At 52.3% G+C, this 26,639-nt stretch overlaps 1 protein-coding gene and 1 non-coding gene across 2 annotated transcripts; one reads left to right on the top strand and one right to left on the bottom strand.

Moving 5' to 3' along the window:
• The first annotated feature begins 10,728 nt into the window (after positions 1-10,728).
• Positions 10,729-10,845, top strand: LOC139082105 (U5 spliceosomal RNA). The gene has a single exon (XR_011537835.1). It is a non-coding gene; the product is annotated as a U5 spliceosomal RNA (small nuclear RNA).
• Positions 10,846-16,005: 5,160 nt separating this feature from the next.
• Positions 16,006-22,303, bottom strand: KIAA2013 (KIAA2013 ortholog). The gene is made up of 3 exons (XM_008522039.2): positions 21,099-22,303; positions 18,059-18,912; positions 16,006-16,675 (listed from the first exon to the last, which is right to left on the bottom strand). The coding sequence occupies exons 1-3, from the start codon at positions 22,129-22,131 to the stop codon at positions 16,658-16,660; spliced, it is 1,905 nt and encodes a 634-aa protein (XP_008520261.2). The 5' UTR covers positions 22,132-22,303; the 3' UTR covers positions 16,006-16,657.
• Between the last annotated feature and the right edge of the window lie 4,336 nt (positions 22,304-26,639).

The raw sequence follows: 26,639 nt of genomic DNA, 5'->3' as shown, positions 1-26,639 counted from the left end.
GAGAAATAAACTTCCCGGGGGTCCATAGCACGTGACTTAAAGTGGTTCTTCCACCGCTGAAATCTAAGGACCGCAGGAGCAGCCGGAGGCGGGGAGGAGCGAGGCGCGGCGGCTGCGGGGCAGGTGCGGGGCAGGTGCGGACCCGCGGGAAGGAGGCAGGGCCGCGCGGCCCGAGCCGGGATGTGAGGCGGGCCGGCTGGGGTCCGAGCGAAGGGCCCCAGACCTCCGAGCACCTCGGGGAGTGTTGGCACCAATGTCTCTTACACTGTCAGGAAAGCCGCCTGCCAGCGTTCCACACCTTGCGCCCCAGGCCCTCGCCCTCCGCCCCACGGGTGTGGATGCCCGCCGTCAGCTCCAGCCTCTCGCGTGGCCTGTGGGACACGGCGGCCACCAGGTCCAGGTCCTGGTCCAGGTCCTGGTGATCTTGTCAGCATGTCTTTCCCGGGTTTGCTCAGGCACCCCGCTCACCGACGTGTACGCATCCCCGATGGTCTCCACCTGCGAGAGGACAGGGCAGGCAGGAGGTCCTGCTGAGGCTTTGGTCCCCAGCCCAGCCCGGGCCCCAGGCCCCGCCTTCAGCCCAGCCTCCGAACCGAGCTTCAGCCCCACCCAGTCCCCTAGCCCGGCCCCTGACCCGCGCTCAGGCTCAGGCCCCGCCCTCAGGCCCACAGGTTGTTGAGCGTCTGCACCAGCTGCAGCGGTGTGCAGGCGGCCCACGACGTCAGAGAAGATGGTCACGGGGGCGGGGGGTGGGGGGGGGGACGGGAGACAGGAGGCTGTACACGACCTCACAGGCCCGACCCCCTTCACAAATGGGGAGCCTGAGGCCCAACGAGGAGCAGGAAAGTTTGCCCTAGGCCGCCCTGCAAATTATAGGCAGGCCTGGGACTGGAAACTGTGGGTCCAGACTCCCATTCCAGTGCTCCACTGGATTGGGCTGCGGCTGGAGAGCCCAAGAGGAGCGACTTTGTCCATCGTGCCCCCCAGGGACTTAGGGACAGAAGAAGCAGAAGTGAAACCTTTTAGATTATTTTTAAGTTTTATGTGAATGTGGAGGAGTTTCAGCTTTGATTCACCTGTGCCATTCTCTACAGCAGGGATTCATGGGAAAGTCAGGATCCCACACGGGAGCCAGCAGGGGTTATGGGCCCGGGAATCTATCCACGGTGGTGGCTCTGGCCAGGTTATATATTTTCATCTGCAAACCCCAAATGATAGCATTTATCACATTGAGATGTGACAATATAGGGAAAGGATATGTGTAAAGCCCTTGGCGCATGGGAGGGGCTCAGTAAATGGGAATCATTAGATTGTGAATGAGGCAGTATAGTGTTATGGTTAGGGGCATGGACTCTGGAGACAGACTCCTGGGTTCAAAACCAGGCTCTGCCACTTACCAGCTGTGGGCCGTCAGTGCTCTGTGCCTCAGTGTCCTCATTTGTAAAGTGAGGATGGTAGTGATAATGCCAAACTCCTAGGGTTGTTTAAAGGAGTTAAGACAACTTGACAGCTAACATTGATGTGGTAATTCCAGTATTAGCTCTTTTTTTTTTTTTTTTGAGGAAGATTAGTCCTGAGCTAACATCTGCTGTCAATCCTCCTCTTTTTGCTGAGGAAGGCTGGCCCTGAGCTAATATCCATGCCCATCTTCCTCCACTTTATATGTGGGACGCCTACCACAGCATGGCTTTTGCCAAGCGGTGCCATGTCTGCACCCGGGATCCGGGCCGGCGAACCCGGGACCACCGAGAAGCAGATCGTGCAAACTTAACCGCTGCGCCACTGGGCCAGCCCCCCCGGTATTAGATCTTATTCCCTCTTGAAGCATCTTCTGAGAAACGCAGAGGAATTCTCTTATTCATCGCTAAACCAAATATAAATAGGAAAGTAAATCTACTGTAGTCAGATGTGCCCTCGCCAGCAAAGGCGACATGATTTAAATTCCCCGAGGTTTTTGTTTTGCCCACTCTGACCAGTGGATGATGGAGAGTTAACCGGGTTAGTAGGTGGGAGTTGGAGGGGGGGCGGGGAATGGGGACGCAGAGGAGGTGAAGGAAACCGCCTTCTCCGGGATGCCCAGTCGGCTAAGCTCAAGTAGGAGAAGCGCAGCGGGGCGCCCGACCGAGCGCGAGAGCGGAGGAAGGAGCGCGCCCGCCAGCCCGGGGCGCCCACACCCGGCTGCGCAACGTTCAGGCCAGAGACTTGAGTTACGCCGGCGATTTAGGGGCCGCCTGGGGCGAGGGCTGCATCTAACTACCTGCAGCTGGCCTGTGGGAGGGCGGACTGAGGGGGTGTCCTGGTCCAGGTTCCGGCTCGGAGCGCTGTGGGGCGAAGGAAGCTCGGGAGAGCGTGGAAGCTGGTCGGGGATGCGCTTGGAAAGGGGACGTCTCTGGAGAGGACCGGGCGTTTGGTGGCTCAGGGACTCTGTCCTCTCACCTGCTCTGGCCTCGGCTTCCCCTTATGGTGCCCCTGCTGTCCCCTCGGCTCTTCCCTTCTTTCCCCGCCCCTCCCCTGCGGGCAGTGGAGCCCCTCGCTTCTGTCTAGGCTGGGCCAAGCGTGGTGGGGGAACCAGGTCCTCTCCTGCCCCGACTCCAGACCTAAAACCCTTCCCGGCTGTCGGCTGTCGGCTGGCCCGGGAAGCATGAGGATGTGCCTTGATCCGAGGGTGGCCCCTGTCCGAGGTGCTGGACGCGGCACCCACGACTGGACCGGCCAAGGTCTCAGCTCTGGGCTCCCTGAGGCCCTCCCCCACCCCGACACCATCTCCCCAGGAAGGCCCCCATGTAGGATTTGTTTCAAGGGCTCAGACCAGCACTGAGCTCACAGCTCTTCTCTCAGTTCGTCCTTGGCTGATCAAACCTGCTTTCTGTTCCCTAAAATTGTTGCTATTGCTTTCTGGGTTCCTCTCTGAGCAGACAACACGGGCTGGCCCACTGATCGTTATTCACACCTTTGACTTATGCTCTACGCTGCCCCCCAACTCTGCCCCTCACTGTCTTTGGGGAGACATAAGTTTTTTCAACCTCAAGCAGCCTTCTTTTTCTGATTATAGAAATAATTCTTGTTTATCATTGAGAATAAATTGTTTATCACCGTTAATATTTCAATATTTACTCTCAAGCCTTTTATATGCACATACATCTTTTTTCCTACCTAATCAGAATATCTTTATACTTTTATATCTTTCTTTTTTACTTAATTAATTGTAAACGTATTCATATGTCATTATACAGTCTTTGGAGGAAAAAGAATTTTTTTTATTGCTTTTTCTCCCCAAATCCCCCCAGTACATAGTTGTATATTTTAGTTGTGGGTCCTTGTAGTTGTGGCATGTGGGACAGCCTGATGAGCAGTGCCATGTCCGCGCCCAGGATCCTAACTGGCGAAACCCTGGGCCACTGAAGCGGAGCGCATGAACTTAATCACTTGGCCACGGGGCCAGCCCCTGGAGAAAAATATTTTAATGGCTTCAAAATATTCCATTTCATTGAGTTACCACAATTTAGTTAGTTGTCTATTGCTAGATGTTCATATAGTTTCCAATTTTTACTTTCCTTATAAAAAGTTCACTTTTTGCACACAAATATTTTTCTACGTATCTATTTCCTTAGAATATACTCCCAAATGTGAAATTGTTGACTGGAAGTATATGAACTTTTAAAATACTCTTTTAAGGCTCTAGTCATTTGTAGATTGTACTCATTTTTATTTCTACCTGCAGTATCTGAGTTCCTGTTTCCCTAGACCATGGCCATCTCTGAGTATTATAATTTTTTAAGGGGTATTTGTTGATTTAAAGGATGAGATGTGGCATTTCAGAGTTGCTTATATGTGGATTCCTCTAAATACTGGTAAGGCAAAACGTGTTTGCACATGTTTATCAAACAAGCATATTTCTTCTGGAAATCATTCTTCTCTATGGTCAATTATTTTCTATTGCAGCTTTAGTTTTTATCTTATTAATTTGTAAGTGCTTTTTATAGAGTACAGTATTAACCCCTTGGTATATTTATTGCAAGTTTGTTTCTAGTTTGATTTTCACATTTTTGCTTTATTATTTTTAACATACAGAATTTAAAAATGTCACACAACCAGAGGCACTCACAGCTAGGACATACAGCTATGTACTGGGGGGCTTTGGGGAGAAGAATAAAAATAAAAATTTAAAAATATCAAATATGGGGGCTGGCCCCGTGGCTGAGTGGTTAACTTCGCGCGCTCCGCTGCAGGCGGCCCAGTGTTTCGTTGGCTCGAGTCCTGGACGCGGACATGGCGCTGCTCATCGGGCCACACCGGGGCAGCGTCCCACGTGCCACAACTAGAGGGACCCACAGCGAAGAATACACAACTGTGAACCGGGGGGCTTTGGGGAGAAAGAGGAAAAAATAAAATCTTTAAAAATATATATATATCAAATATGTTTATACATCCTTTTGGCTTAGAATGTTCTCTCAAGATCAGATATTTGTCTGTATTTTCTTATATGTTCGTGTGCATTTACATAGGCATGGAATTTACGTATTTAACTCCTGAATCTTTTGGGGGTTTTTATTTTGTGTTTGGTTCAGGGAAAACTAGAACTTAATGTTTGTCAAAACTGTTAAATAGTTGCCCCAGTTTGTTCACTGAGCAAACCGTCCATTCCCCACAGACTTTTGATGCCATATTTATTTTTAAAATCAAATTCTTATATATACCAGGGTCTGTTTTGGGTCTCTTTTTCTGAGGATTGTCATCTGTGATTTTTGTGCCAGTAGTGTGCTTTCCCAATAGCCCATTTTCTCAACCAGTTGTTGGCTGTGTGAGCTTGAGTGAGGTACTTCACATCTCTGTTCAAGTGCTTTTTCTGCAACTATTGATATGATGAAGTGATTTTCTTCTTTAGCTGTTGATGTGATGATGTATTGTTGATGTGATGGATTACATTAATTAATTTTTTAATATTGAACCATCCTTGCATACCTGGGATAAATCCCACTTGGTTGTGGTGTATAATTCTTTTTATATGTTAATGGATTCAATTTGCTAACATTTTCTTGAGGATTTTTGCATCTATGTTCATGAGAGATATTTGTCTGTAGTTTTCTTTTCTTGTAATGTCTTTGTCTGCTTTTAGTATTAGGATAATTCTAACCTCATAGAGTGAGTTAGGAAGAATTCTCTCTGCTTCTATCCTCTGAAGCAATCTCTGAAGGAGATTGTAGAGAATAAGTATAATTTGTTCCTTAAATGTTTGGTAGAAGTCACCAGTGAACTCATCTGGGCTTTGTGCTCTCTGTTTTGGAAGGTTATTAATTATTGATTGAATTTGTTTAATAGATATAGGCCTGTTCACATTGTGTATTTCTTCTTGTGTGAGTTTGGCAGATTGTGTCTTTCAACGAATAGATCCCCTTAATCTAGATTATTAAATTTGTGACCATACAGTTATTCATAATATTCCTTTATTATCCTTTTAATGTTAAGAACTACAGTGATGTCAAAATCCAACATTTGTTCATTATAAAAACTCTCAGGAGTTTTTATAATATAAAACTAGGAATATAATATAAAACTAGGAATGGAGGGGAACTTCCTCAACTTGATAAAGAACAGCAATTAAAAAAACAATAGCTAACATCACATTTAACGGTAAGACACAAAGCTTTCCCACTAAGATCAGGACCAAGGCAAGGATGTCCCCTCTCACCACTGCTTTTTAACATTGTGCTGCAAGTCTTGGCTAGTGCGATAAGACAATAAAAGGAAATAAAAGGTATATAGATTGTGAAGGAAGAAATAAAACTTTGCTCACAGATGACATGATTATCTATGTAGAAAACCCAAAAGAATTGACAAAAACAAACAAAGAAACAAAAAAACCTGGAACTGAAAAGCCTTTATAACAAGGTTGCAAGATACAAGGTTAATATGCAAAAGTCAATTGCTTTCCTATATACCAGCAATGAAAAAGTGGAATCTGAAATTAAAAACACATTACCATCAAGAGAATGAGGAGACAAGCCACAGACTGGGAGAAAACATTTGCAAAAGAGACATCTGATAAAGGACAAAGAAGTCTTAAAACACATGAGTAAGAAGACAGACAGCTCCACTGGCAACAAAAGCAAAAGTAGACAAGGAGAGCTGTATGGAACTAAAAAGTTTCTGCACAGCAAAGGAAACAGTCAATGGGGAAAAGGCAACTTACAAATGGGAGAAAATATTTGCAAACCATCTATCTGATAAGGGATCAGTATCCAAAATGTATAAGGAACTCTTAAGACTCAGTGGCAAAAAAAAAAGAGAAAAAGATCCAAAAATGGGCAAAGGACTTGAATAGACATTTCTCCAAAGACATACCAATGGCCAACAGGTACATGAAAGGGTGCTCAGCATCACTAATCATCAAGGAAATGCACATCAAAACCACAATGAGACGTCACTTCATACCTGTTAGGATGGCTATTATCAAAAAGACAAAAGATAAATGTTGGTGAGGAAAAATTGGAACCTTTGTACTCTGTTGATGGAAATGTAAAATGGTGCCACCACTGTGGAAAACGGGATGGAGGTTCCTTAAAAAATTAAAAAGCAGGACTCCCATATGATCCAGCAATCCCACTTCTGGATACTTAACCCCAAGAGTTGAAATCAAGAGACATGTGCCCTACCATGTTCATTGCAGCATTATTCACAATAGCCAAGATGTGGAAACAACACAAATGCCCATTGATGGATGAATAGATAAAGAAAATGTGGTATATCCATACAATGGGATATTAGTCAGTCTTAAAAAAGAAGGAAATCCTGGGGCTGGCCCCGTGGCCGAGTGGTTGTGTTCACGTGCTCCGCTGCAGGCAGCCCAGTGTTTCGTTGGTTCGAATCCTGGGCGCGGACACGGCACTACTCGTCAAGCCACGCTGGGGCGGCATCCCACATGCCACAACTAGAAGGACCCACAACGAAGAATATACAACTATGTACTGGGGGGCTTTGGGGAGAAAAAGGAAAAAAAATAAAAATCTTTAAAAAAAAAAAAGAAGGAAATCCTGCTAAATGTGACAACATGGCTGAACCTTGAGGACATTATGCTAAGGGAAATAAGTCAGTTACAGAAAAACGAATATTACATGAATCCTCTTATGTGAAGTATCTAATGTAGCCAAATTCATGGAAGCAGAGAGTAGAAGGGTGGTTTCCAGGGACTGGGGCAAGGGGGAAATTGAGAGCTGTTCAATGGGCATAAAATTTCAATTATGTGAGATGAACGAGTTCTGGAGACCTGCTGTACAACATTGTGCCTGTGGTTAACGATATTTTATTGTATACTTAAAAATTTTTTTTTTTTGAGGAAGATTAGCCCTGAGCTAACTACTGCCAGTCCTCCTCTTTTTGCTGAGGACGACTGGCCCTGAGCTAACATCCGTGCTCATCTTCCTCTACTTTATATGTGGGACGCCTACGACAGCATGGCGTGCCAAGCGGTGCCATGTCTGCACCCGGGATCCAAACCGGCGAACCCCAGGCTACTGAAGCAGAACGTGCGCACTTAACTGCTGCGCCACCAGGCCGGCCCCAATATATATCTTTTTGAGTCTGGCTTTTTTCACTTAGTATGATGTTTCCAAGATTCGTCCATGTTGTAGCATGTGTCAGAATCTCATTCCTTTTTTTTTTTTAAAGATCTTTCTCACCACCACCAACAACAAAAAAGATTGGCACCTGAGCTAACATCTGTTGCCAATTTTCTTCCTTTTTTCTTCTTCTTCTCCCCAAAGCCCCCCGGTACATAGCTGTGTATTTTTAGTTGTGGGTCCTTCTAGTTGTGGTATGTGGGATGCTGCCTCAGCATGGCCTGACGAGCAGTGCCACGTCCGTGCCCAGGATCCGAACCAGCAAAACCCTGGGCTGCCACAGCAGAGAGCAAGGACTTAACCATTCAGCCACGGGGCCGGTCCCAGAATCTCATTCCTTTTTAGGGCTGGATAATATTCCATTATACAGCTATACCACGTTGTGTTTCTCCATTGACTACCAATGGACATTTGGGTTGTTTCCACCTTTCAGGTCTTGCGAATAATGTCGCTGTGAACAATGTCACTGTGAACATTCAAGTACAGGTGTCTGTTGGAGTCCCTGTTCCCAGATCTCTGGGGCATACACTTAGGGGAGTAGCTGCTGGGTCATAAGATAATTCTGTGTTTAACTGTTTGAGGAGGCAACAAACGGTTTCAGACAGCGGCTCCGCCATTGACAGTCCCACCAACAGGGTGCAAGGTTCCAATTTCTCCGCATCCTTGCCAATACTTGCCATTTTTCTTTTTATTTTTATCATGATTATGATTATTCAGCCATCCTAGTAGGTGTGAAGTGGCCTAAGTTTGTTTTTAATAAAGCAATTTCTGACAGATTTTTTTCCAAAACAGAAATACAAAGTAAAGTTTTTTCCTTTGTTGTGGTTGATCATTACACTCCATAAGAGGAAAGGGTGATCGGGTCTGGGGTTCCCTTTCCGTCCCCTCCCTCCTTCACATGGGGAGATAAGAAGCCCACCTGTCGGTCCAGGGGGATGAGCCAGCGGGTGGGGAGGGAGATGGTGCCGCTGGGGGCCATGTGGGAGAGGCAGAGTCTCTGTGGGGTGGGGCACAAAACCCAGGTCGAGGGTCAGCCTTCCACCGGAGGAGGGCAGAAGCAGGGGCAGATGCCGGCAGGCTGGTAGATTTGGGGCGGGAAGGGCTTCTGCTCTCTCAGTGAAGTCCCTTGGGAGGGCCTGGCCTGAGAGCGAGTCAGGGAGCAGGAGCATCGAGGTAAGGGGAGAAAGTTTAAAAGGGACATCTTGGGAGTGGGAAATGGAGCCAATCAGAGAAATGCGAGAAAATGTTGAGGCCCTCCTCCGAGGTTTGCTCAATCCTCCCATTTTTCCAGCAGTTCAGCAGCTGGGGCAAAGGGCGGGGTCTTCCGAGCTGAGGAAGATGACGGGAAATCGAGGGAGAAGAAGGCGCAGCCGAGAGCGACAGCATGCGGGATGGCGCTCCACCAACCAGCATCACTGGAGTTGACGACCACGTGCAGCCCCCTCCCCCCCTCTCCCGCTTCATGGAGTTGGGGCCCTTCCTCTACCCGAAGTCAGCCGGCCCCACCCCATTTCCCATCCTACCCCTAGCTCTTGCGTGTTCCCCCCCTCCTGCATCTTCATGCTCTCCCCTGCACTGCTTCCCCCAGCGATGGTCAAACCCCTTTGACACTTTCCTCGTATCAAAGAAAGACAAGGCCTCCTATAACTTCACACGCCGCCCGGCTGGTATGTCTTGAGCCTCCCCTCGGCACCCCCACTCCTTCCCTCATCAACGCCCAGCAGTGGGGCTTCATCACCCCCGCTCCCTGGAAACCCCTCTGGCCAAGGTCAGCGACTTCCCTGCCAGGACAGCCACTGGCCTCTGCGGTCCCCGGCGTACGTGACCTCTCGTGGATGGTTAGCACCCTCCCTTCTCCTGCCCTTGATTTCAGCGTGGCCCCACTCCTGGTTTTCCTCCAGCCTCTCCGTCATCTTCCTAGGCTCCTTCACCTGCTTCTCTGGCTGCACCGCCCCCTGTATGCCCCCATCCCCTAAATATCTACCTAGCCTTTTTCTCTCCTCACTTCCCACCCTGTCCCAGGCCTTGCCCGCGCCCTGTGCCTCCTGGCCATCGTGTAGCTCTGCTGGCTTAAATGCTCAGCTTCCTAATTCACCTCCCCAAACCTTCTTGTCTCCTATAGTCGCCACATTTTCACCAGAATGGAGGTCCAACAGTGGTTCTTGGCCTAGCCTGCTTCAGAATCACCTGGAGGACTCGTTAAAACCCAGCTGCTGCCCCGCCCCCCGGCGTCCCCCGCAGGGTTTCAGCTCCAGTAGGTCTGGAGTGGGACCCAAGAATCTGCACCCCTAACTGGTACTCGGGTGATGCCAATCTACCAATCTGATCACCTTATTCTTTTAAACTCTTCAGTACCTCCTCAGCACCCTCGAGGGATGTCCAAGCTCTTGGCCGGACATTGAAGGCCATCTGACCGCTTACCCTGTCAGCCCTGTGCCTCCTGCCTTGGATGCCTCACGTCCTGCAATGCCGGTCCTGTAATCTGGACAGATGTCACAAGCATTCTGTTATCAGTGCGCATCACACACACCTGGCTTACCCACGGCATAGTGTGAGCCTTGAAGATGACATTTTAGGGATTTCTCTCTGATCCTGGAGCCGAGCACAGGGTTTAACGCGGTGCTCAATAAGTATGTGTTGAACGAATGAATGAAGATAATTATTTTCCAACTTTGTTTTTATTTTATTATTTTATTTTATTTAAGTCCAAAAGAAATTTTCACTTGGAGTGCGAATTATAAGACAGACTTTACCGGTTGGACCAGGCTCAGGTCTGTATTCTGCCAGTCTGGCCTCCACTCTGCCCCCTGGTGGTAGTCCCCATCCCAGCGGGAAAACGAGCGGACTATTTAAGGTATTTCCGGAAACCGCGGAGAGCGACGGCCGAGACCTCGTTTGCATACCCACAATGCATTGCACATAGGGCCATTTACGACATAAAGATGACTAGATTCTCCTTTTTGTTTCCAACTATTTTTTCCCAAAAATAAGCCTGTTCTCACAGAATTGTCTGTGGAAAAGAAAGAAGTCACCAGTTCTTTCGGGTAAATAGTCACCATTACAGTGTTAGGGGTAACAGTTACCCGAGGAATGTGTGCGGGGAAAAGAGGGTATACTCTAGTTTCTCTTCAAATCGCATAAATCTTTCGCCTTTTACTAAAGATTTCCGTGGAGAGGAACAATTCTGAGTTTTTAACCAATTTTTTGAAGCCTTGCTTTCAGCAAGGCTAATAACGGTGTTTAAAGATAGTCTAGTCTTGAGTATTCCCACCCTTCAATTCTGTGTTGTTCGTTTCTTTCATGTGTTTTTTTTCCTATTTTTTTTTTCTTTCTGCCTAATTGTCGCAGCTGTTTTCGCGACGATCTGAGGTTTATTTCTCGGTTTATTTCTTTGCGTTCGACCGCGTACGCGCTTCCGGTCCCTTCTCGCTCTCGCGGGCGCGCCCCGCAGGTCTCGCGCTTTCCCGGCGCTCGTGACGGCCGCCCCGGCGTCGCCGCTGCTCTCGCAACCCGTGGGCTCCCGGCGCCGAGCCAGCCCCGGGGGCGGAGTCGGTTTGCCGCCTGCCTACGGGTGGGAAGCGGCCGTGCGGACGACCCCCGGCCCGCTCCTGCCCGCGGCGCGCGGCTCTGCCCACCTCGGGCGCCGTGTGGGGCGAGCGCGTTGTCCTCCGGCCCGACGGAGAGCCGGGAGGGACAGGCCAGCTCGGAAGGGGCGCTCTGCGCACACCCGAGCCCGACCGGCTGAGCGACAGTGCAGTCGTCAGAAGAGGCAATTGCTCGCGGGTTTCCCCTCCTCCAGGAAGCTGTCCCCGACCCTCTGGTGGAGGTTAGAGGTGCTCCCACAGCCCCCATCACAGTCTAGCTGTCCAGTTTTTCTTTTCTTTTTTTGAGGAAGATCAGCCCTGAGCTAACATACGCTGCCAATCCTCCTCTTTTTGCTGAGGAAGACTGGCCTTGAGCTCACATCATGCCCATCTTCCTCTACTTTATATGTGGGACGCCTACCACAGCATGGCTTGCCAAGTGCTGCCCTGTCCGCACCCGGGATCCGAATGGGCGAACCCCAGGCTGCTGAGAAGTGGAACGTGTGCACTTAACCACTGCATCACGGGGCCAGCCCCTTGCGGTCCAGTTTCTTATCCCTCCGTCTCTCCTTTAGACTGTGCATTCCGTGAGGTCAGGCACTGTATCTGTGTTGTTCCCCCTTCCCAGCCAAAAAGATTGCTAAAGGGGATTTGGTCAATAGAGGGGCCGAGAACCCCACATCGGATAAATGGGCTCGGGGGTAGGTACAGTCCACCATGTGTCCTGTCCGTCCCTTCGGAGACTCCCCAGGCCTGTCCTGCCCGGAGAGACACCTGGATGAAAAAGCAACAACGTCCCTGCCCAGAAAAAATTGGTGCAGCTTCTAGGCGAATAGGTAAGCGGCTATGTCCAAAACGTGTCCCCATGACTGGGGCCGGTAGTGGGAGCATCTAGTTTGGAAGCTGGACAGACCTGGGAGCACATCCCAGACTCCACAAACTGTGTGACTTTGGCCTAGTGCCCCGTCATCTCGGAGGCCCCACTTTCCTCATCTGTAAAATGGGAATGAAACCTGGCAGGGAATACCGAAGACCTGCAATTTGCTGCCGAGCATCTACTCCCCCTCCTTCCTGATAAGAGCACCCCCAGTTTCCTTTGGGGGGCAACCCCTCTCCTGGTATTCTCTGTTCAGTGGTTTGAGGTTGGTTCCATGCCCAGCTCTGAGGACGTAGCCTGACTGACCTAACCTGACCAACATAGCCCTCGCACCTGACCACAGTGACTGGCTCAGGGATGGGCTGTCCCATCAGAGTGAACCTCGGCACTGTGGATAGGAGCACTGGGACTCAGACTCTGCTGGCCTGTTTAGGAGGGCATCAGGCTTGTGATAACTGTGGCCATTTTTTTACTACACGGGTAGCCAGTCTGAGGATGGAAGGTAATCTACAGGAAGCAGAGCTAAGAGATGAGTCCTACTGAAACACTTGAGTCCTTGATCAAGCCATTCCTGAAGCTCCCACTGGACTATACTGTTATGTGAACCAATACTTTTCCTTTTGTTTAAGCCAGTTATAATTAAGTTTTCTGTGACTTGCAACCTCAGAAGTTTCACTGAGACAGAAGGATTAAAGGACATAATGCCTACAAATGCAATTCAGCAAGCATTCTTTGAACATCTACCCTGTGCCAGGCATTGTGCTAGTCTCTGGCCATCCAGAGGTGACAAGACAGATAGAACCACTGCCTTCACAGAACTGAACCCGATGGGCAAGTGCCAAGCACAGAGCAGATGTTCATCAAATGTAACCTTTCCCCCTTTGTCACCCAAGGCCAGATGCATGGCCTGCTAGAAGATTCCCAATGAACATTTCCTGAACCAAATGATTTATCGGAGGCTTCCATTGGCCAAAGTCTACAACAGAGGCTCCCAGGACCCAGGAGTGTCACGGTAGGTGGCTTGCTCAGGGTGAGGCTGTGTGCTCGGCCAGCGCCCAGCAGCTGCTATGGTCCCACCCTCTCTGAACCTCCCTTCTGCGGGGACGACAGCTGTCCCACAGCAAGAGGGGTGATCCGCCCGATCGCCAGACCCCTAACCAGACGCAGAAGCTCAGACCGCTGCTGCTGCTCAGGGAGGGGTCCCTAAAGCAAGACCCAAAGTGCAGCTTGTCTTGTTCTTAAGGTTTTTACAGTCAGGCAGCCTTTCGAGACTCCGAGGAGAGCTGCAGAACCTCCTCTTGAGAAAGGAGGAAGTGCATTTCACATTCCAGGGCTTCACAGGTCCCTTGAAGCAGATTACCAACACAAGCCAGAAGAGCGTAAGGTTCCTTCTTCATCCAAGAGCCTATGAATCTCTGTGTTCTTGTCCGTTATCACCCCTGCAGACTTCCACTCCTCCACCCAGAGAACACGCCCGTCCCAGTGTGTTTGAGCTCCGATAAGAATATCATGGACTGGGGGCTCCTAAGCAACAGGAATATGTGTCTCACAGATCTGGGGGCTGGAGGTCCGAGATCGGGTGCCAGCATGGCGGGTTCTGGTGAGAGCCCCCTTCCAGGGTGCAGGCGCTATCTTCTCACTCTGTCCTCACGTGGCAGAAAAAGGACGGGGAAGCTCTGGGGGGTCTCCTTCCTTAGGGTACTGACCCCATTCAGGAGGGCTCCCCCGTCACGACCTAATCACCTCCCGAAGGCCCCACCTCCCAACACCATCACGGCGGGGTTTGGATTTCAACATACGAATCTGGGGGACACAAACGTCCAGTCATGACGATGCCTCTGGGAGACTCCAACCTCCTCTGGGAACGTCGTCCAGAGGCGCTGCGGGCCTGTGGTGGGTGCCTCCGACCCAGGCGGGAACTGGAGTGCAGATCCCAGGGACAGGAGTGGGAGACGGCGCTGGGCAAAGCGGAGGGAGGGACCACCAAACCCAGGCTGCCTTACGGACGCCTTCCCCACGTGGCAGTGGGGCCCTGATCCCTGGGGCCGTCTGAGGAATGGCAGAGAGTGGCTCTCAGAATTTTCCACCCCAGGGTCAGCCCAGGCGAGTATGGCCCGCTGGCTCCATCTCCCATGGGGAAAGGGCCGCCCGGAGCGGTGTTCTTCACCTGCTTCCAGGCTGCACGGGCGCTGAGCGTGAGCAGCTTCCTGAAGGGAAGAGCGAAGCTGAGGCAGATGCTGTCGGGGTCGTCCACCTGTGCCGAGCTGTGGCTGCACCCGCGGCAGGAGGAAAGGGTGGGCTGAGAGGCCACAGGTGGAGCCGAGGGGATGCGGTGTGGGTAGGCTTTCAGGGAGTTAATGCGTTTCCAAACCAACATTTCAGCTACTGGGAAGCGCGGGGTAGCATGCAATAAAATTTTCCATATCAGGTTTCTGCCCCCGAGAAAGCAACTTGACAAAGCCTCTTTGTGCGTCTAGCCAAGAGGCTAAGAAAGCTCCTCCCAGTGTGCCACTGGACTGCGAAGGACCCACTGGATGAGTGCCTGGCTGCTCCCAGCTGGCGCCCGCTGGCCTTTCCTCTCTGCGAGGGTGGCCGAATGGGAGGCACCGCAGAGGTTCACAGCGGACACTGCCAACGCCATCTCTGAGCAGAAGAGAAAACGCTTTATCCCCATCCCATCTCTCAGAAGCCATCAGAGGAAGGGTATGGGGAGAAAGGGAACCATGTAGGGGCTCAGAGAGGCTGAGCCTGAGTTTGCATTCCAGCCCGGCACTCGGCTGGCACTCAGTGGCACTCACTGGCTACGTGGCCTTGGACAAATTATTCACTGTCTGAGGTCGGTTCCTCATCTCTCAAATTGGGATCTTAACCCGCAGCAACCACCTCCCCCCAGAGGCCGGGTTCATGTAAGATACCTAATACTCGTGCTCACTTAAATGAGAGCTGTAATTCACGAGGACTAGTTTGTTGAAATTCTAGTCGTTCAGTGGGTATTTCCAGGGCACCAGGTACGTGGGTTCATTTTTACATTTATGGGAGTAGACACTGTGCCCGGTTCCAAGTTAAACAGAGTGGGGACTATGAAGTGTGGCTCTTGTTGTCAAGCACCTTCCAGGTTAATGCAGTGACTGGAGAGCATGTCACGCTGTAAACCACACCCAACTGCACCCCAAGAGGTTCCTGCTCCCCAAAATGGACAAGCCGGCCAATGGCTGGGAGGAGCAGGCATTTCCGAGCTCTGCGCCATCCAGGGCAGAAGCGGAAGGTGCACAGGACTGAAGTGGCTGGAAAGGCTGGGCCACTTGTAGCCGAGCTGGAGACACTTGTTTACTTCTTCTCCTGGCCATCTGTTTGGGCCACTCGGCTCCTTGGCAAGCAACCCAGGTTCTTGGTGAGTCATGCTGCTTAAAATGCTCATCTGGGACCCAGGGAAAGCAGCACAGCACTGAGGATGACGGCCGCCCCAGCTGGACTGCTGCGCCCAGCTCCGTCCCTTTTTGGTCCCAGGCCCAGCTCCCTTCTCCTCCCTACAAAGGCAGGGCTCAGAGCTCAGCTTCAGCGAACAGCCGGCAGAAAGCCTACTCAGGGCTTTTTCCTGTGGCCCGTCCTATGGCCAGCCAAACCCAGGCAGGCACATCTAGGCTATTCCGGGCAGGCAGGGGGAGACGGCACTGTGGCACAGAGGGGGCCAGGGGCATGCTCCTCACTCGGCCGGGCTACCCTGCGAACCCCCAGGTGAGCAGAAAGGGCGCCACTTCCACATCTTCTGAGTGGACTCCCCCGAAGAGGAGAAGCTGTGGGAAAGAATGACCATCCTCACAGCGGGGCCAGGGGTTTGGCCCTCCTGCTTCAGACACTGCCCAAGAGTCTGGTGACGGAGGGAGAAATGACATCTCCAGAGGTTTCAACCACACACAAACCGGTCATGGAAGTTTGAAAGAGATTTATTTAAAAACAGAACAAAAAAAAGCTTTGGTATTTCAAAACCCAACAATCGTCAATCCCTAGAAAGTTCAACACCTCCCGCAAAGCCCAGACGCACAAAAGCACAGTCTCCACAGGCTCACGACGAGAAAGAGAGGAAGTGCAAAGGATCCGGGGCCATGGCCTCTGAGCGCTGAGGTGGCACAGGTTGGAAGTCACCGCAAGACCCACTGTCTACGGTGGATGCAGAAGCCCTCCAGCAAAATCTCAACAGAAATAAATTAAAAATTCATTCCAGAAAGAACACATTAAATTAGAAAAGAACACAATTTCTCCTACACAAGAGTCTTTTCAAAAGAGGGTCTATTTCCTGGGACAGAAGAAAGGGGGAAAGTAGAAGGAGTGAGTTCAATTTCAAGTATTTTCCATATAGGTTCATTTTATTGAGTCAAAGCTTACAAAAAGTCCACTGGCCCCGGCCCTCCCGCTCCCCAGTGCAAACTCCTGAACATCCACACGCACTTCTGCATCACTGGTGTCCCCAACAAGGCACAAAAGGGTGGGTGCTTTCAAAGGACCCCTTGTTCGCGGCAGCAGGACCCTCAGTGCTGGGCGTCTTGTGCAAATGGTGGCTGAGAGCAGGACTGTTGGTTCACTCAGACACTGGGATCTTCCTGTTCAATTAACAGAACAAGTTGTTATGCTCGCCGCCAACGCTGTGGACAGCTCCAGAAACATGGGGGAAGCAGGTGGTGGAGACAACCCTGGCAGCACCCACCCAGGCTCGGATCCGGCCTTGCAGACAGCTCCTGGCCCAGGGACGTGCTAGCACTACTGTGGACTGAGTGGCCTGGGGACCTCCTCGGACTGACGCAGGGTGTTCCCTGGGCTCTGCTCTGGGGGGCCCAGATTGAGCACGAGTAAACTGAGGGACATGGGGCAGTACCCCATGGTGGCAGTTTGGCTTGTCCCCCAGATGAGGTGGGGAGCAGGGGTGGCTGGATGTGTGCCAGATTAAGAGCGGAGAAGCCCAGCAGCCAGCAGGGAAAAGCAGCCCGCCTGCTAACAGAGGCTGCAAAGCCCGTGTGGGCACACGGAGCGCCTGCTCCAGCCCCGCTGGTCAAGAGATGGCCAACTGGGACAGCTGCCTGCACGTTTCTTTCTGATCTGACTTTCCACTTGTCCTTCAAGCTTGAGGAGCCCAGACCTGCCTCCCGTCCTTCCCCCACTCCTTCAAGTCCACTGCTCCTTCCTTCTCCGAGTCCTGCCCTCCAGCCAGAAACTAGACACCAGAAGTCGCAAAGCCCTCTGGGGAGGTGAAGAGCCCTTTCTCCCGAGACTACAGGGAGCACAGACCCAGGGCTTAAATACAGCTCTCTCCTCGCCACGTCTACTGTCTGACAGAGGAGAGGGAGACAAGCCCAGCTCCTCTGCAGCGCTCTCTCCTGGGACCACCCACCACGGACTCCCCCTGGTCCTCCTCCTGGAGGTCCTGGCAGTGAGGAAGCACAGGAGACTGGGCAGCAGGCAGGGAAGGTGGCCTCCCCGAGACACCAGTTCTGATCCCCAAGACACATCCCAGATGGGAGTCCCACAGCGACCGTGATCAAAGTCACAGCTTCCTGGGGGCAAAGATGTTTCAGGAAACAGGAGGGGAAGAATCTCGCCCTGTGCTGACAAGATGACCCCCATGTGCCCCCAGTGAGGGACTGACCTGGGAACTGCAGTGAACAGACCCTCAGGGTGAGGGCGGCGGTCCCACCAGCGCTCTAGACAGAGGCTTCAGGGCCATCTAGGGGTTTGTGGCAGTTACTTTGAAGTGTGACCTTCACTGGGTTAGGGAGGGGACCGCCCGCGGCCGTGGGAGGCCAGCAAACCCATCCATTCACACCTGGATTTCCAGAGCTGCCCCTTCCTATGGCGTCCTCTCAGAACACACCCGCTCCTCTCTCTGTGCTCAGGGCTGGGAGCATCGCCACCCAGGCCTCACACGTCCCAGACTCAGGACAGAACACGCGGCCGGGCCCTCAGGCTCTGAAGACACAGGGGCTTCATACCTTGCTCCTGAAGAAGGGCTTGGCCCCGGGCCCACAGTACTCGTTGTAGATGAGCTTGAAGAGGAAGAGGTGGAAGAGGGTGATGAGGGAAGCCACGCTGAACCAGAAGAGGAAGGGAAGCCCGGGGTCCTGCTGGGCCATGTGCTCGTCGTGGGCCAAGATGGCCTTGAGATGCAGCGTGTGCCGCAGGTCCTGCAGGTGCATGAGGTCGGTGGAGATGTAGAGCAGGGGCGTGATGGGCTGCGTCACCATGACCGAGAAGACGTGGCCCTGGGGCGCCGAGGTCAGCTCCACGGGCTCGTCCAGGCAGCCCGCCTCACAGGCGTAGATCTTGATCGGCTGGCCGCGCGACTCCACGGACACGTGCAGGTATGGCTTGCCCTCAGTGTCCACAAGCACGGCCAGGTTGATGTGGTCATTCTTGTAGCGGATGCCGTGCAAGGCGTAGCTGTTGTGTAACACGTCAGGGTCGGCCTGGAACTGGAGGTGGTTCTCGGTGAACTGCAGCCCACCGAAGCTGAGCACCATGCCCTGCAGGATGCCTGGGGCGCCCACCTTCACCAGCCCCTTGCAGCCGCGCTTCTGCAGCGTCAGCTTCCACAGGTCACAGAGCTGCAGGATCTGCTGGACGGAGGACAGCCGGCCCGGCCAGAGGCTCTCGGCGTGCATGGTGGCGTGGCCACTGAAGCAGTGATCTTCGTAGTTGAGCGTCGACTCCATCTGCTCTCGCTCCCTGTGGCTCAGGTTGGGGCTGAGCAGCGGGGCTGGTGAGCAGGAGAGCATATAGTACAGCGTCAGGTTCACGGTCAGGCCAGATGGGGTGTGGGCATCCGTGATCTTCTTCATTTCCACTCCTGTAACACCATAAAGGCTGCACGTTAAGGAAGAAAGGCATGGCCGGGATGCTGAGATTATGAAACAGAGATCAAGAGCAGCAGAGACACAAAGTTTTTGTCCCTTGGGGTGAAACGGCAGTTTGTCTCCCTCGAGTATGGGCAAAAGTCATCTTGCCTGGCCTCCTCACCAGAGCCCTGTGGGCCCGAAACCTAAGATCCTGTTAAAAGGCAGTGGGGCCTCCTGCCAGAGCCCGGAAGAACACTGACCTAGCCAGGACCTGGTGCCAGGTGAAAAGTCCAGTTCCCCCACACCGGAACACTGTCACCAATGCCCTGGCCAGTCTTGGGCTGCCTCTCCTCTCTGTCATCTCTCTCCCAAGTTCTGTAGTGTTAAATAACACCTGGACACAGGATCTCCGAATCGGGATGAACTCTAGACTCAAACAGCTGACCACCCTCTTGGTGTCTCCACTGGCCATCTGACAGGCGTGTTGAACCTGACATGGTTTGAATTCTTCCAACCTCAAACCAACCCCTCCCCAGACACCTGCTCAAGCTCTCCCCCTAAGTTCACGAGTCACCTCAAGTTCTCACGCCCCACAGCCAGTCTGTGGAAAGTCTGGGTGGCTCCACTTCCAAAAGTATCAGAACCCATCCACTTCTGTCTCCATGCCCACAGCTCTGGTGCCAGCCGTCCTCCTCTCTGCCCCGGGCTCCTGCGAAAACCTCTTCTCCAGTTTCCGTGCTCCTCTCTGGCACCTGTAGCCTATGCTCTAACAGCAGCGGGATCTTCAGACATGTGCATCAGCTAGTGCCTCTGCCCTGCTTCCATCCCACTTAGAATCAAATTCCCCGTCCCCAACGAGGCCTACAAGGCCCTCAAGGATCTGGCACCACCACCCTCCCTGGCTGGCTACCACGGCCACACTGGCCACTCAGCCACACCCGCTCCTGCCTCAGGGCCTCTGCCTGGCTGCCTCCCTCCAGACCATCACATGGCTCGCTGCTTCTTGCTATTCAGGTCTCAGCTTCAGTGTTTCCTCCTCAGAGAGGCCTCCCTGACAACCGGGGCTAAATAGGGACCCCACCCCCACCCCTGTCACCCTCAATCACATTTTTTTTTTCCTTTTTCTCCCCAAAGTCCCCCAGTACATAGTTGTATATTTCAGTTGTGGGTCCCTCTAGTTCTGACATGTGGGATGCCGCCTCAGTGTGGCCTGATGAGCAGTGCCATGTCCGCGCCCAGGATCCGAACCGGCGAAACCCTGAGCTGCTGAAGCAGAGCGCGTGAACTTAACCACTTGGCCACGGGGCAGCCCCTCAATCATGTATTTTTAACTTTTCTCCAGGGGACTTTTTATTCTAAAAAGCTATCTTGCTTACTTATTCAAAATTTCACTCTCCTGATGTCTGTCTTCCTCCCATAGAGAATTTAAGCCAGCACCACGAGAACAGGAACTTTGTTCTGTCCACATGCACATCACTCATACGGAGTCCCTGGCAGAAGCATTCAACAAACACTTGTTGAAGGAATTAAGACTCTGAGCAACTAAATACAAGGACTCAGAAACCTAGAACCCTGGAAACCAAAATCCCCCTCATCTAGATTAGGGCTTCCTTTTCTCAGTCAGTCAGTAGGGGGAAAGAAGTTTTCATCAGACAGGAGCATTCCACCTGCTGAGGAAGAGATTCCACTCCCTCCCGGTGACAAAGCTGCAGCCACAAGTCAGGACACAGGGCAGCCTAGCAGGAGTCACGCCGTGAAGCCCACGCTCAGCACCAGCCAGCCTGTGGGGAACTGAGGAAAGAATCTGGGCACCGGCCAGGCCTCTGTCTGCCTGCTGGTTTATCTCCCACACACTGACCCGAAAAACCACTCTGCTCAAGCCAGGCCCCGCCTACAGAAACAAATAAGACCTGCCCTTTTCGCTCGTTCTTTCATTACAATCTCATAAAAGCCCTCTTTTGTAGGTGCTACTGTTATTACTGAATATGAGCCCAGGGAGATCAGGCGACTGTCCAAGGTCACCCACACTGAGTGGTGGAGCAGAGTCAGCCCCAGTCAAACGCCAAGCCCAAGTGTCAACCAACCCACTACTCCCCTTCAGGGTCACCTCTGCAGACTCTGGAGGGGCACCTCCGGGGTGGACCCTATTCACCCTGTGCAAAGTGTGGACTGTGGACAAGCACTGGCCAGGCCTCACCTGGGCTGAAGAGCTGAGCCCAGAGGCGCTGGTGGTCATGAAGTAGCTCGGCTGCCGGCATCTCCAAGAGCTCCAGCATTTCCTTCCGTGCCAAGTCCTGGAGCACCTTGAGCTCCTTGGCTGCTTTGCTTTTGAGCACCTGGGGGTTAACGGGGCCTGAGACATGCACCACCCACAGCACCGTCTCGTCCAGCTGCGTCTTGGGAGCCACTTGGAGCCGGTTCACTAACTTCTTGGCAGCTACCACCACCAGGTGCACCAGCCCCGTGGCAACGGGGGGAGACCGGCCCGAGTAGAGGAGGAACTGATGGTCTCCGACCTTCTCCAGGGTACTGGTGAAGGCCCTGGGGGGCGGGCCGGCAGTGGGCCCCACAGTCTGCAGCGCGGCCACGCGCTCCGTGGGGTTGTTGAGCTGGATGCGCTGCAGGTAGACGTGGGGTCGGCCCCGGTGCGCCAGAAAGTCCTCTTGCAGCAGCACGCAGTCGCGGCCGGATCCCGTGACAAGGCCGGAGGCTGAGGCGGGTCCGGCGACGGCGGCCGCAGGGCCGGGACCTGGGGTCCCGAGCTGCAGGCAACGCACCCGGCGCAGCAGCCCCTCCCGCAGCAATAGCACCGACTCTCCAGCTTCGGAAAGCGCGCTCAGCGGGCGCAGCTGCACGAAGGGCAAGAAGTCCGGCGCCACGGCGGGCTCCCGCTCCCCGGGGGTCACCCACAGCCGGTTGGCAGCCACGTCCAGGGCGAGGAGGCCGTTGGCCACCAGGGCCGGCACTCCAGGGCCCAGCGGTACAGCCTCGCCGCGCTCCCGCAGGCCGCGCCAGGCGCGGGTGGCCGCCTCCAGGCAGGCAGCGGGCTCGGCGGCGCCCGGCTCACCGCGGGCCCAGGGCAGCAGGTGCAGGCCGCCCGCCGCCCGCCGCGCCCCGGAGCCCGCGAGCCACAGCAGCAGCAGCAGGAGGCCGAGGAGGCCGAGCAGGCGGCGGGCCCAGCTGCTCGACAGCAGTCCCGGCAGTCCCTTCAGCCGCTGCTGCAGCCACATCGGGCCGCCAGGCGCGGGCGCGGCGAGGGGGCGGCCGCCGGGCCCGCCGCCCAGCCCACCGGCCCGGCCGCCCGCGCCTCACTCCCCGGCCCGGCCCGCAGCGACCACGCCGGCCTCCGTCGCAGCCGCCGCAGCAGCTGCCACCGCCGCTTCCTCCTCCCTCTTGGTTGCCCCCAGCCGTCAAACGACGCCGGCCGTCAAGCGCTGCCGAGTCTTTTGCGACAGATGGAAAAGGAGCGGGCGGGAAGCGAAGAGGGGGCGGGCCAGAGGGAAGGAGGCGGAGCCACGGCGAGGGAGGGACGGGATCTGGGGAGGGGCTGGGTCGCCTTCGGGACCTATAGAGTGAGGTGCGAGGGAGGCCGGGGATCTGGGGAGGACTGGAAGCGCCCAACTCACTCCTAGAGAAAACACCCGGCCAGCCAAACTGAACACGTGCTGGGCCCCGTTTGCTACTGATGGATTCAACAGCCCTAAGATTTTTAAAAAATAATAAAAAAACTTTTTTCTATAAAAATGATGATCCTCACTGCAAAAAACTTAGTACAGAAAAATACAAAAAAAAAAAAAGTAACCGCTATAAACCAGACTTCCTAGGATGTGTTTTGTTGACCTCTTTTTTATTTTATTTTTTTAATTATTCTCCCCAAAGCCCCCCAGTATATAGTTGTAGATTCTAGTTGTGAGTGCCTCTGGTTGTGCTGTGTGGGACGCTGCCTCATCGTGGCCTGATGAGCGGTGCCATGTCTGCGCCCAGGATCGGAACCAGAGAAACCTTGGCCTCTGAAGCACAGTGCGAGAACTTAACCACTCAGCCACAGGGCCAGCTCAGTGTTGACCACTCTTAACAGAGCTTTTTTGAGGAAGATTAGCCCTGAGCTAAAATCTGCTGCCAATCCTCCTCTTTTCGCTGAGGAAGACTGGCCCTGAGCTAACATCCGTGCCCATCTTCCTCTACTTTATATGTGGGACGCCTACCACAGCATGGCTTGCCAAGCGGTGCCATGTCCATACCTGGGATCCAAACCGGCAAACCCTAGGCCACCTAAGCGGAACGTGCCACTTAACCGCTGCGCCACCGGGCCAGCCCCAACCCTGAGTTTTAACTTCCTAAACAGCATAGGACACTAAAGTCTCATACTTTGAAAACGGCTTTAAATTGTGAATCATCAATGCAAAAGAGAAATTTTGCTTTTGTTTCTGGGGGGAGAATTCAACATGAGCCCAGGGGCGGACAATGGGGTGATTGTTTCTACTTTGGTTTCGGGACATTCCAAAGGCAGACAGTGGTTCCCAGTTGTTGAAAATTAAAACGGTCATTTGAGGTGGCTTCCTGTGGGCTGAGAGCAGACACAGATGTGTCTGTTAATTTCGAGGGCCAGCCCCTGTGAAAAGATGCCTGTCCAGGTGATCCTACTGTTTGCTTACATTTTTGTTTTTAAGGTTATTATCAAAACACAAACACAAAATTCTTAATTTCCATTGGGAATTTACAAACCCCACAAAATATGTTTGTGGATACACAGGAATCTATGAGCGACAATTAGAGAGAGAGGACCCACCCAACCCTTTCAGGGAGGCGGAAATATTTGGGAGGCACAGTGAGGGGAGAGCCAAGGACGGGACCAGGCTTGATCCCACCTGTGAAATGGGGATGATCAGAGAACCTGCCTCGCATGTTAATACAGGTAACGCACAAGGCACATGACACACAGTAAGTGCTCAGTTAGTGGAAACCCACAGAATTATTTTTGCTCTTACAAACTTTCATGTAACAGACGAATATCTTAGCCCACTTGCGTGAATATTTCTGTGAGGGTGATTCCTGGAAGCAGATTCCTAGGTCAAAGGGAAAACTCATTATTCATGCTCTTAACTTCCTTTTCAAATACCATTTTTTTTTTGCCATTTTCAAATACCCCAGGGGGAGGGGACTGACAGCCAAGGGTCAGCAACAGAGCCACAAGAAAGCCAGGGGGTCAAGAGTAAGGACCGCTTGAGTTTTGAATCTTGGCCTTACTCCTTGGTAGATGTCAACTGACTTCCCCGGCCTCAGTTTCTCCATCAATAAAATGGGGATCAGGGGCCAGCCTGGTGGCACAGCGGTTAAGTGCACACGTTGCGCTTCTTGGTGGCCCCAGGTTCGCCGGTTCAAACCATCCTATGGTAGGCGTCCCCCATATAAAGTAGAGGAAGGTGAGCATGGATGTTAGCTCAGGGCCAGTCTTCCTCAGCAAAAAGAGGAGGATTGGCAGTAGTCAGCTCAGGGCTAATCTTCCTCAAAAAATAAATAAAATAAATAAAATAAAATGGGGATCGTGAGACAGAATAGGATTGCTCTAAGAAGCACGTGATGCATTTAGCATAGTGCCTGGCTTAAAATAACCATTCACTATTTAATTGATTTTTACTAGGAAACAAGAAACACATGTACATGACACAAAATTCAAAATGTGCCCTAAAGATTGGAGATTGACAGTTAGGTCTTCCTCTCTCCTGGCCCCAGCCAGTCTGTTCCTTTCCCCAGATGCGACCTCTGCTACCATTCCTTGGGTACTTTTCCAGATATTCTATTCGCCTACAGATGTATAGACATATAGACATATATCTACATTTTCCCTTTCTCAGAAACTGTAGCATATGATGTACACTCGCGTCTTGCTTTTTTCACTTAAGGGAACGGCTTGGAAATTCTATTAGTAGTAGTAGAAGTGTTAGCATTAAAGGGGCCAAGTGCCAGTGGGACTAGCTGACGGGTGGAAAGAGGGAAGGGCTGAGCAGCACAGTGTGGCTGTCCACCTACCGAGGCCGTTGCTCTTCCTCCGGCCAAGAAAGGAAATGGATAAAAGAACAGGAAAGAGAGAAAAGCCTCCTGTGGCCCCGGACAACTGCCCTCCAGGCCAGCTGTCCTTTCTGCACCTTCCCAGGAAAGCAGAGTCCTGCGCCTTTAACTGTGCCCAACACGTGCTGCACGTACCAGGAGTAACATCTGGGCGGCAGCCACCACTGGTTAAAGGGACAGGCCCTCCTTTTGGATGAAGTTTGGACTGGGTTCAAGTTCCAGCAATTTAATGGAGGGAGGAGGAAATAGATACCAAAGGCGTGAAGGGCAGGCTTCCCCAGGGTGAATCTTTTCTCCAGGGGAGGACAGCAGCCTGCAAGATTGATTCCCCCTCTTGATTTGTAATTTGACTCTGGGGACTTGGGCCATGGGAACCCCACTTTTCAAGGATTTTTTCTGTCCACAGTATGTCACCATCGAGATTCTCCTTGGGCCCCATTGAATGGGGAGTTAGAGCCGTGCCTCCCCTCCTGTGGTCCCACATCAGCTGTGTGACATGGAGCAGGCTGCTTCACTTCTCTGAGCCCCAGTTTCCTCATTTCGAAAATGGGGGCCATATTACCTAACTTGAACCCTTGTTTTGAACATGGAATGAGACAGAGCTTTGAAAATTGAGCCAGCCCCCATATGCTCATTCTCCACCCCTCTGCTCATCCCTCCATTTCCTCCTGGAAGGATCTGGAATTTCAGTCTGCATCCTCCTGAATTCGAAAACATCCGGTGGATTCTGGCACCAAGTCCTGTCCCCAGCTGTATGTAGCAACTCCCTGCCCTGGTCCCAGTTGGGTGGCTGGGGCCTTGATTGCACTCAGGCCTCTTCCTTGTACTTGCCCTGTGACCTTGGACTTGATGCTGGGTCCCTCTGGGCCTCACTTCTACCATCTGTACAGTGAGTAAATCTCTGTATAATGAGACAGTTTCCCAGGTTCCCAGGGATTGAATCTATCTTCTAAAAATAACGTGCTGATTTTATTTGGTTTGTACAAATAGTATATATTCATTGTAAAAAATCCTAAAAGCAATGAAAAATATCAATTAGAAAATAAAAACTACCTGGCAATAATATATGTAAAAATATGTATATAATACTATAGTCCTACAACCTGGAAATGATCATTGTAACTATTTGGCTGTCATTTTCTTTTAGCATTGTCTCTTTAAGAATATATTTTTAGGGGCCGGCCTGGTGGCGCGGTGGTTAAGTACACACGTTCTGCTTCGGTGGCCTGGGGTTCTCCGGTTCAGATGCTGGGTGCGGACATTGCACTGCTTGGCAAGCCATGCTGTGGCAGGCGTCCCACATATAAAGTAGAGGAAGATGGGCATGGATGTTAGCTCAGGGCCAGTTTTCCTCAGCAAAAAGAGGAGGAGGATTGGCAGCAGATGTTAGCTCATGGCTAATCTTCCTGAGGAAAAAAAAAACAACAAAAAAAGAACATATTTTTACTGAGTGGGTCACACTGTATATACTGTTTTTTCCAGTTAACATTGCATCGGTGGTATATTTCCCTTGCCAAGCAGTCTTAGGGTTTCTCTTTCCCCAGCACCTATGCATGGCCTGCTCTATGTGGTTCATCCACGTGGTGACATTCCTCTTCCCTCTGCCCTTTGCCTCTGTGGGAGGACCCCTGACCACCCAGGTCGCACCTAGGCTCATTCCTCTCGAGCC

The sequence above is a fragment of the Equus przewalskii genome, chromosome 2 (assembly GCF_037783145.1).
Source record: "Equus przewalskii isolate Varuska chromosome 2, EquPr2, whole genome shotgun sequence".
NCBI lineage: Eukaryota > Metazoa > Chordata > Mammalia > Perissodactyla > Equidae > Equus > Equus przewalskii.
Note: the sequence above shows the minus strand (reverse complement) of the source record. Positions and strands in the feature narration are given on the sequence as shown.

What these genes read in the sequence shown, in the direction of transcription:
- KIAA2013 (XM_008522039.2), bottom strand. Translation starts at nt 22,131, where the DNA reads ATGTGGCTGCAGCAGCGGCTGAAGGGACTGCCGGGACTGCTGTCGAGC. An exon ending in GGCTCAGCTCTTCAGCCCAG is followed by an intron (nt 18,913 to 21,098) that starts GTGAGGCCTGGC and finishes ATGGTGTTACAG; the next exon opens with GAGTGGAAATGAAGAAGATC.